The 11492-nt window shown below is 35.4% G+C and overlaps 2 protein-coding genes across 2 annotated transcripts; both read right to left on the minus strand.

The window, feature by feature from the left end:
• Positions 1–2545: 2545 nt before the first annotated feature.
• Positions 2546–3319, minus strand: LOC145099786 (uncharacterized). The gene has a single exon (XM_079037292.1). The coding sequence runs from the start codon at positions 3317–3319 to the stop codon at positions 2546–2548; it is 774 nt and encodes a 257-aa protein (XP_078893418.1).
• A 6608-nt stretch (positions 3320–9927) lies between these two features.
• LOC145097740 (protein GLUTAMINE DUMPER 6-like) lies at positions 9928–11271 on the minus strand. The gene is made up of 2 exons (XM_079035383.1): positions 10845–11271; positions 9928–10119 (listed from the first exon to the last, which is right to left on the minus strand). The coding sequence occupies exons 1-2, from the start codon at positions 11193–11195 to the stop codon at positions 10111–10113; spliced, it is 360 nt and encodes a 119-aa protein (XP_078891509.1). The 5' UTR covers positions 11196–11271; the 3' UTR covers positions 9928–10110.
• Positions 11272–11492: the final 221 nt, after the last annotated feature.

The following is an 11492-nucleotide window of genomic DNA, read 5'->3' on the forward strand; positions in this document are numbered from 1 at the left end:
ACTATCCCGATCCGAAATAATAGATAATGGAACTCCATGCAGTTTCACTATCTCGTCAACGTATAATTTAGCTAGCCTTTCTAACGGGTACGTCTCCTTAATCGGAAGGAAGTGTGCCGATTTGGTTAATCTATCCACAACTACCCAAATCGCGTCATAACCTTTTGGTGTCTTTGGTAACTTAGTCACAAAGTCCATTGTGATGTGATCCCATTTCCACATTGGAATCTCCATTGACTGTAACTGACCGTATGGCCTTTGGTGTTCAGCCTTCACCTTCAAGCACGTCAAACACCTTTCAACAAAATAGGCTATATCCTTTTTCATACCAGGCCACCAGTAAGATTTTCGTAAGTCTTGATACATCTTGTTTGTTCCCGGATGGATTGAGTACTTTGACATGTGCGCTTCCTTGAGAAGTAAGTTACGCACTTCACCCACTCGTGGTACCCAAACCCTTCCTTGGAAACACTTCAAGCCACGACTATCCTTTTCCAATGATTGTATTACTCCCGCCACCCTTTCACTTTTCCATTTCTCTTCCTTCGAGGCCTCCTCTTGATTCTTTCTCAAATCATCTAGTAAGCTGGTGGTTATGCTAATCTTCATCATTCGAATCTTAGGTGGTTCTCTTCTTTCCTTACGACTTAGTGCATCAGCTACCACATTTGCCTTCCCCGGATGATATAATATCTCACAATCGTAATCTTTTAATAGTTCCATCCACCGTTGCTGTCTCATGTTCAGATCTTTCTGATCGAACAAGTATTTCAAACTCTTGTGATCAGTGAAGATCTGACACCTTGTCCCATACAAATAGTGTCTCCAAATCTTTAAAGCGAACACTACTGCAGCCAACTCCATATCATGTGTTGGGTATTTACGCTCGTGAACCTTTAATTATCGTGAGGCATAAGCAATCACCTTACCGTTTTGCATCAAAACACACCCCAAACCTAACTTGGATGCATCACTATAAACAACAAAGCCATCATTGCCTTCTGGTAAAGATAATACTGGTGCACTGCTAAGCTTTTCCTTTAAGACGTTAAAGGCATTATCTTGCTCTGGCTTCCATTCGAACTTCACATTTTTCCTTGTCAGGGTAGTTAGCGGTGCAGCTATGCGCGAGAAGTCTTGTATAAACCGTCTATAGTATCCTGCCAACCCAAGAAAACTTCGAACTTCTAATGGGGTCCTTGGTGGTTCCCACTTTTCAATCGCCTCAATCTTTGCTGGGTCCACCTTGATACCTTGTTCGTTTACAACATGTCCCAAAAACTGGACTTCCCGAAGCCAAAACTCGCACTTCGAAAATTTGGCAAATAATTTTTCTTTCCTCAATAAACTAAGTGTTAGCCGCAGATGTTGCTCATGGTCTGCCTTACTTTTAGAGTATATCAATATGTCATCGATAAAGACGATTACAAACTTGTCTAGGTATGGCTTGCACACCTGGTTCATCAGATCCATGAATGCAGCTGGTGCATTGGTCAAACCAAATGGCATTACTAAAAACTCGTAATGACCATACCTAGTTCGAAAGGCTGTCTTCGACACATCTTCTTCTCTGACTTTCAGCTGGTGATACCCCGACCGTAAATCGATCTTTGAGAAGTAACTTGCCCCCTGGAGTTGATCGAATAGGTCATCAATTCTCGGTAATGGATATCGGTTCTTTATAGTCACCTTGTTTAACTCCCTATAGTCAATGCACATTCGCATTGTCCCATCCTTCTTCTTGACGAATAGTACTGGTGCACCCCACGGTGAGGTACTGGGCCGAATAAAACCCTTGTCGAGCAAATCTTGCAACTGAGTCATCAACTCCTTCATTTCGGTTGGTGCTAACCGATAGGGCGCACGAGCTATCGGTGCTACTCCTGGGGTAAGATCGATTCGAAACTCCACTTGCCTATCCGGTGGCAAGCTAGTTAGGTCATCAGGGAACACATCTTGGAACTCGCGTACAACTGGTATATGTGTTATTCCAGGCTTGTCCTTCTTGGAATCGAGAACATATGCCCAATAACTTTGACACCCTTTCTTTAGATAACGAGTTGCCTTAGTCACTGATATCATAATAGAGTCCTTAATTCGCCGATCACCGTAAATTTTTACCATTCCTTTTTCTGGCACCCAAACTTGAACAATCCTATTTTCACAATCTATAATCGCTTGGTTTTTCGACAACCAATCCATCCCTATAACAATATCAAAATCACCTAGGGCTATAGGTAATAATTTTAATGGTAGCACACTACCTTCGATTTTGATAGAGCAATCATCATATTCCTCTCTTACTACTACCCAATGATCGTCAGCAGTTTCAATTTCTAAGGCATGTTCTAGAGTCTTTGCATTTCTACCCAGGTTTTTGCAAAAAGTAGAAGACACAAAAGATCTATTTGCACCAGAATCAAATAACACCCTAGCATGAATTGAGTTTACTAGGAAAGTACCTGTCACCACATCCAGGGTCTCCTGAGCCTCCTGAGCCGTCATGCGAAAAGCTCTAGCTTTTGGTCTACCAGTGTCAGCCTTTTTATCCATCGACCGATTGTCTGTTTATCCTGCCTTGATTGTTGTTACCTTTACCCTGGGGACATTCCGACTTAATGTGGTTAGGGGAACCACACCCGTAACATACCCTTCCTGTCTTACATTCTGTAGCTATGTGCCCTGGCTTACCACACTTGTAGCAAACTTTCTGATTCATGTTACGCTCCCCCTTATGATAACGGTTACATTTCGGACATTGCTTTACTCCAGAGCTTTGATCAACCTTACGTTCTTGCCCTGAAGTCTTGCCTTTCTTCGAATCATTATTTGTACCCTCCCATTTTCTTTTCCCCAAAGCCTTGTCTTCACCTTGACGATTCTTCTCACGTTCGCGACCTTCTGCAGCATCAACAGCAGACTGGAAAGTACCCGGTTTCTGAATTTGCACAAATTCACGGATAGCTGTTCTCAATCCCCAAATATAGCGTTCCACCCTTCTTTCTTCCCTAGATACGTAAAATTCGGCAAACCTAGCCTTCTCCGTGAACTTTGTGGTGTACTCCCTCACAGTCATATTCCCCTGCTCCAACCTTAAAAATTCCTCCTCCAACTGTTTAACCGCTATACGAGGGCAAAACTTTTCTTTAAAAATTCTTAGGAACTCATCCCATGACATATTCTTGGCTGCCTCACGCCCCCTAACCTCCTTCACCATGCCCCACCAATGTATTGCCTCCCCTTTTAGCATTGTCGCAGCATAAATCACCTTGTCCTCATCCGCACACTTGCTAGTATCGAATGTTCCCTCAATCTCCATGATCCATGTTGATGACAAAATGGGATCAATCTCTCCGTTAAAAATGGGTGGCTTGCAGTTCCTGAACGTCTTGTAACTATAACCTCACCGATCGTGGTTGCCATGATGCCTTGTGGGTTGTGCAATACTTGGTTCACGACTCATATTTGGTGTACTGTAATCGTAGTCCTCTTCACCTCCACCCAAGTTACCTTCATACTCACCCATTATTGCTTCTCGTGCCTGAGCAATTACAACTGGTAAGGTGTCTCGAATTGCTCGAGCAATCTCATCAGCCAACTCCTCTCTAGTGATCGTGTTTGCCGCACGACCCCTTCCACGACCTCGACCTCGACCGCGGTGGGATCCAGAGCTACCATGGGCCGATTGTACATGTATCGGTGCTGTAACAGCACCTCGGCCTCTTCCTCCACCCCTACCTCTTCCTTGGCCCCGTCCACGACTAGCGTTCGGGTTCAGTGGGGTTTCTGGAACATCTCCTAGTGCTCTAACATAAGCTCCAATTGGGATACGCTCTTCCTCCGGAGTGACCCTAGTGAACCTCCCAGACCTTCGTGAAGACATATCAACTACATATTTATGTTTATAACACAATAAGTATAACAAACATAAATTTTATTCCAAATTATTAAAACTTCAAAAATAGGCATACGTCTTGTTCACATCAAGTCACTCAAGCCAACAACCAAGAGAAATAATAAAAAAAAAAAAAGACAAATCATTGCACTCCTACTTTCTAATTTTTAAAAACGATGTCATCATATTTCAATATTCTCTTTCCCTCCTTCAAGTACTTCCTTATCTTTTTAGCTTTTCGATCTCCGGGACCACTTTGAATGACCAACACCTCGGCCTGAGGTGGTTCTCTTCCAACCACCTTATCTAGGAATCCGTAAGTTGTGGCCTTGGCTTGTTTTGCCCAAGCCACAAACCCTTCCCACAACTTAGTGATAGTCAGTTTCCTTAGCTCTGACACCTCCTGTTCCAACCTTCGTATCTTGCGTTTACTTTTCATAGCAGCATCAACCCTTATTTGGTTCTCCTGTACGAGCCTTGACCTATGTTCATCTATCTCTTCAATCTTTCTTTTCAAACTGTGAATCTCGAGCTGTGCCTGTGGCATTTCATCTTTATAAAGTCGCTCCCAGTAGGTACCAGGACTAGTTGGCATGTACTCCACATAAGGCATATGGAACGTTTCGTATCTTTGCTCCGCATGGTACTCCACGTGATTTCCCTCGAATTCCTCCTCGGGGTCTTCTTCGGGCTCCTCCTCAGGATCTTCTTCGGGCTCCTCCTCAGGATCTTCTTTGGGCTCCACCTCGGATTCCACATACTCGTCTTCTTCATCCCGTTCAGAGAGGCTGAGTGGGGTCGTTGGTTCCAGATTGCCTTCCGAGTCAGAGAGCTCTAACTCGGCCTTCAACTTCTCGTGGGGAAGTAACCCACTAGTACCCTCAACTGACACCCCACCATCGACGATTGCCTTTCCATGATCCATCGTACCTACAAACGATACGCATTCCAGATTAGGCGATGTACCGCTCCTCCCGTTTAAGCTTAGGCGTTTAAACAACGACTAATCTGCTTAAACCACGCTCTGATACCAACTTGTAACGCCCCAAATTTCAAATACCAAAATAACTTAACATAGTCCCAAAACTTCCAAAATTCAAGATTTAAATACTAACGTAATTATTAATAATAATAATAATAGCGGAAGCAAATAGAAATTTAATTAAACACTTGGTGCGCTACGTCTTCCTCAAAACTTGTCGCCTTCTTCAAGTCTGAACTTTATCCTTTCCATTCCCACTGCCACTTGCTACGTTATTTCCTGGGTTGCGTGCATTTAAAAATTCTAATGGGTAAGCCTAGGGCCTAGTGAGTTCGTGGTTTTCATGCATATTGACGTCAATAAAATTAAATAATGCAACAATTTATCAATATAAATCTTTTCATTTCTTTCCACCCTTGGTGACACATTAGGGAACTACTGTCACTTCCAGCGAACGAGTCCCTCCGCCGGGCACAACAAATATGCTTACGGCTAGATAAACAGAGCGTAAGCTCTCCGCCGCGTACTAACACCCCGTACGACGACTAATAATAAGACCGTGTAAATACACCTGTTCCCTATATGTCACCCACCACTTTCACCCTTTTATATGAAATAATTCACAAAATTTCACACAAATATTCATAGCAATAACAACAGTAACATATAAATACAAATAATTTAGAATCAACTTTTCATGCAAACAACCACAAAATTCACACGAAACTCACCTTGTTGGCTTTAGGTCTTAACCAAAGCTTGTCACACTGCATGCTCCCTACATTTAACCAACATATTTCTAAGGCTCCCTTCTACATAACACTCTATGCGGTCATTTTGGTTCCGATATCCTCGTGTTTCATTCGGCCAACATAGTGGTTAATACTTAATGACGTTAATCGTGACATTCATAATAACCTTTTGAAAAATATATTTTTCCTTTTTAATTATACCAATATAATTAAATGACAAAGTTTCACCTTTAGCATTAATAAAAGAAAATCAATGAAATAATCAATTAAATAATGTATTTCAGCCTACAATGGTACCTCTAATATTTATAAGGTGTTTAAAAAAAACGGCTGTATGTTTCATAATGAAAAGATCCATAGCAAAATGTAAAAATTGTATGGACTAAAACCAAAGAAGTTGTTAAATTCGTATCTTATAAAAAGAAACCAGCAAGTCATAAAAACCAAAGAGGTCGAATATGTAAAATGTAGTTTCAAAAAGGTAAATCATACCGTGAACTTGCCACAAGACTTTGACTAGTTACCCTTTGTACTTGCATTATATTATTTTTTTAAATAAAGTATTATGTCCAACCATTCAATAACGAATAGTCCGACATATTCTCTTCTTTACCCGTAACTTATTTCTCAGCTGCCATTTTTAAAGGAAACTGAAGCTTTGACTTAACTCAATATAATGACAAATAAATATGTAAAAATCACTTCTAATCGTCCCCACATCATACGAAAATATACCCATAAGCAATTTTCAGTAATCATACAGGTAAGCAATATTTATTTTTTATTTTCAAGAATTAACATTTCAATTTTTTTATCAGTTGCATCACTAGTGGCCCAAAACAAAACGTGGTATGGAACCAAAAGACATAATCGAATCAGACAAACCTAATCAAGCAACTTAATCACGCTTAAATCGAATATACATACCTTAATTCCTAGAAAACTCTGAAAATCTTCAACAACCTCCACACCCGATTTCTCCCTTGATTCTTCGTCTCTTTTCACAATTCCAGTGGGTTTTCACTTGATTTCTCAAGCTTTATATAATGCCTAAGTCTATAACCGGCGAAACCCTTTTATTTGCTCGTATTTAACTAGCCTAATCAAGGTGACGGTTTTGATCATTAAGCCTCATAATTTGTATATAATTAACCCATTAATTGTGAACTAATCCTCTTTCTTTTAGATTGATATAATCAGATTATATATATTACATATATATATTTTTTTGTGAGTTATTATAGTTTGTAGGCCATCAGAGGTGTTACACTTGTGACACTAAGTTCTCAAACTTTAAGATCTACAAGGGAATCATTGTTATTACATTATAACAATCAAGGTATGTAACTAAACCCTAGTTTTATATAAATTTCAAAAAATTGTAGACACTACCTAGGGTTTCTCTTTTTATGCTTAATTTTGCATGTTCAATTACAGAAAACCTAGATCCAAAGCAATAAGGTTTTATATACACATATGAATTGTTGTTATGCTCAAAACTCATTACTTTTAAGCATACTCAATCCCATAATAGGGCAAAACCAATAATGGCATATTATTCTATTGTCTGCACATGGTGTAGAGTAATAATTTTTTATTTTTTACTTTACTTACACTAGATTTTTATTTTAAAGGATATGCACGTGCATACCAAACATACCATGAACCTGTGCACCAAGGAGATAAACACACACAGGAGTTCTATACTATGAGTTACGCCAACGAAAAAGAGATTCTAAATCCATTTTCAGGTCTCCTTCTTCAAAATCTTCAGGATCGACTAGTCTTTGAATCTTACGATTAATTTTGTTGGCATCAATATTATCCTACTTGAGAAAACAAAAAAAAAACATAATATCGTGTTTTAGATCCTTTTTTTTAAAGAATGCAATGCATTAACGAAATGTATAAGATTTTTTTTAAAATTTTTTAATTCAAATTAAAAGTTCTTAATCTCTGTAATCGAATAACGATTTAGTAATTAATCTGTTGGTTCCTTCCTTTAATTGCAGGGAACAAAAAAATTCATCATAAAAAGCAATGGATTTCTTGGGTGGTTGGTTCGCTCCTGTATAAATAGTTTGTTGTTGAACTTCTCTCTTTCTGTGTGTGTCTATATATATATATATATATATATATATATATATATATATATATATATATATATGGTAAATCGAAAAATCCAAACTGTTCATGTCAACTCGTCTCACGGTCGAAATCAGAGATTAATCATAAAACACTAATAATATTTTGAATGTGCTAAAGCATACAATTTCATTTATCAACCACTACACAATTATCTCATGTCTATAAATATGTGTAATTGTAACATGCCACCGAGTTCAATAGGTAAACAATGGATATCGGAAATTTGATTTTATTATAGCCAAACGTTATTTTATTTGTGTTTTTTATAATGAAGAAAAACATTAACAACAATGGTTAATGACTTTTTCTACATAAAAACATAAAATATAAGGATTTTACCGTGTTTTTTTTCTAAGAATGAAACTTTGAAACTAAAAGAACATAATAGCCAATATTTATTATAAAGATAAAAGAAAAAAGTACATTTTATTATGTCATCACACATATGCTTAGGGGCCCGGAAAAAGAAAAGGTCATGGGCAATAATAGAACACCCAATTCATGTTTTCCTTTTCGTTTATCAATAAAATCTATACGGTTTACAAAGAAAATTAAATGAGCAACCCGTGTATTTTAAATATCTATAATAGAAGTGTTTTTGGAAGTTATTTCACCATTAAACTTTTAGAATTATAAAAACTAATGTGAGGGAAACCTCTCTTTTGGTGTGATTGGTTATCTTTAAAAAACTAATGTTTTTAATTGTTGTTAAATTATATATATATATATATATATATATATATATATATATATATATATATATATATATATATATATACTAAAAAAAATTATAAAAAATATTAAAATTCATGGTTTCTAATTCCTTACAAAATGAGTAATATTTATATAAAAGATTTTTTTAAATAAAAAATTAAGATAACAAAATATATCAATTTCTTGTCTTTTTTGGTGAGTAAACATTAATAAAAAAAATTAAAAAAAAAACTGACTGTAACATTTAAAAAAGAAAAGATGACTCTTTACTATACCCTATAGTCTAGAAGTGCTTTTAGGAGTTTTTTCAAACCATTAAACTTTTAGAAATATAAAATAAGTTTTTTGGAGGAGCTTGTAAACTTACAAAGTTCATACGCTTTTTTCAGAAAACATATGTAATCATTATGTAGGTCTCATTAGCTTTTAACTAATTATAAATAATTAATTTGTATAAATAATAAAACAATAAATAAATAAATAAAAATTAGTGAGTCCGTTATAAGTTTTTCTTACTTTTAGGCCATCGAATCTGTATGACATGCAAACGAATACGAACAAGGATTTGTTCATGTTCGTTTGTTTAAGTTACCCGAACAACACAAACGGATAGACGAACATGTTTTCTTGTTTATATTCGTTTATTTAACAAATTAACTTGTTCATATTCGTTTGTTTATATTTGTGAACATGTTAAACGAACATATACAAACGGAGATATAAAAAACAAAACTGAAACGTAGACAAACATAAACAACCATATAATATATTGTAATATAATAAAAAAAATGAACATAAATAAACGTAAACAAATGAACATAAATAAACGTAATCAAACAACATAAATGAAATTTCACAAATATAAATAAACGAACGAAATCATTGTTTATATTCGTTCGTTTAACTAAACAAAACGAAATTTTGTGTTCATGTTCATTCATTTAATAAATAAACGAACTAACCGCCAAACGATTCGTTGAGTGAAACCACATATTGTCACACATTGTGGCTCCACCTCAAAATGTTAGAGGTGGGTTGATATGCACGTTGTGCTAGGTTGCCAAATCGCCACCATGCTTTTTTGACAACCTTATGAAGTTATGAAGTTTATCTATAGCCAAATAAAAAAACTAAACATATTTTTTTATTAGAACATTGTATTTTGTATTGCAAGAGAAATGTTATACATTTATGTATTTAGCCTATAGATAATGTTAAAACGTATTTCAAAGAGAAAATAAGAAAATAAAGTTATATAATAACTAAGAAGAGAAAATATGTTTTTATTTTTTGTATTTTAGTATTTATACCTTTATTTCATCAGTAAAATTGGATCAACTGTAAAATTGATAGATATATATATATATATATATATATATATATATATATATATATATATATATATATATATATATATATATTAGTTAAAAACAATATAAAGAAATAATTTTAAAATATCACAGAAACTACATGATGATGAGGTGTTTATACAAGTAAGGTTACATCATACCATTACGCATATGTTCGACTAAAATTACAAAGTTACGTGTTGCTACATGGCTACTTGCTAGAACCAAAACGTTACACCTTTCTCGAATTAGTTTTGTGAACAAATACTTTCATGTTTCCTGAAACAAATATTGGAATATAATAAAGGGTTAAGCTCGTAGATGGATAATAAATTATGCTTTTATTTTAATGGTATATCGTTATAAAAACGTTTTAAGTTACCTGTCTTGTGTTGCAATTTTTTTTGAAATCAATAGTGATTGTTAATTAAACATTTCATAATTGCTAAACTTATTCATAAAATTAAGGCTTATTTGGTAAAACTAGTTGGTATTAGATAGACTAATAGTTGAAAAATATAGTTTTTTACTATTTGTTCTATCAATAATAATTATAAAAATTTCAAATGTGTAAAATTGTGTAAAAAGACAATTATTTAAAATAGAACAATCATAGAAATTGATTAAAAAACCGAAAAGATTTTTCTTAAAATATGAAATTATTTTTAAATTTTAAGCTTTTTGTTTCAAGTAAATGTTAAAAGATCATACTTTCAATTTATGTTTTTTTTTTTTAATCGACATTTTTTTGTTACAAGTTAAAAGATAGAAGCTTTGTTGTCAAACACACCAACTATACAGTCGTAATTTTTTTTTTATCGTTTTAAATTAATTGCAACTGTGAAAATGAATTACACTACGCAAAACCTCTATTATACATTCGTTGTTCTATCAAAATTATAGCCTCCGGCATCAATTGGAGCAAAATTTGAAGGGAGAAAGAGAAGGAAAAATAAAAATAATGTAAATCGAATATTTTAGAAAAGCTAAAAAAAAACTCAAACTTGATCAAGATGATCATAGACGCCGGCGGGTGGAGCAGGCTTTAAAAGGTAGGTGGGGTTAATATCTCCGGGCATGACTATGACGATTTTCGGCTCCATTTCCGGCGACAACTCCATACGAAACTCCGGCGTGGATGTCTTTTCCTGATCACCGGTGACGTTTTCCGATGAGTTTGAAGAAGAATATGGTCTCTTGTAAGAGCACACTAAGATGATCAATGCACACGCTATTAGGATTAGCATCAAAGCCAAACCTCCGAACAGGTATGGTATTGGAGAGCTCCACCGGAATCCGGTGGCGGCTGAAGTGGCCGACACGGCGTAGGTGGTGGTGTTTGTTGGTGGTGTCATTTTGAGTTTGAAGTTTTTTTTTTCTTGTTTTCTTTTTTTCTATTTTCGCTTTGTTTTTGTGTGCAATAAGAAGATTGAATTATGTTTGTATTTATACCAAGAGAAGAAGTGCTGTAGAAACCAACTTCGCAACAGTGCATGGATTGGGATCAAGTGAGAAATGACTAATTTGCCCCTAGACTCTATTGATTGAAATTTGAAAGGAAGGAATTTTTTTCTTCTTTTTCTTTTCTTTTGCTTTACGATTTCTTTGCTTTGCTCATAAAGCACTACTTTGGGAAGTTGATTCATAATTTC

The sequence above is a fragment of the Lactuca serriola genome, chromosome 4, assembly GCF_051521515.1.
Source record: "Lactuca serriola cultivar US96UC23 chromosome 4, Lser_US96UC23_V15, whole genome shotgun sequence".
Lineage (NCBI taxonomy): Eukaryota > Viridiplantae > Streptophyta > Magnoliopsida > Asterales > Asteraceae > Lactuca > Lactuca serriola.

Coding starts and splice junctions, on each gene's coding strand:
- LOC145099786 (XM_079037292.1), bottom strand. CDS start 3,319: ATGGAGATTGAGGGAACATTCGATACTAGCAAGTGTGCGGATGAGGAC.
- LOC145097740 (XM_079035383.1), bottom strand. CDS start 11,195: ATGACACCACCAACAAACACCACCACCTACGCCGTGTCGGCCACTTCA.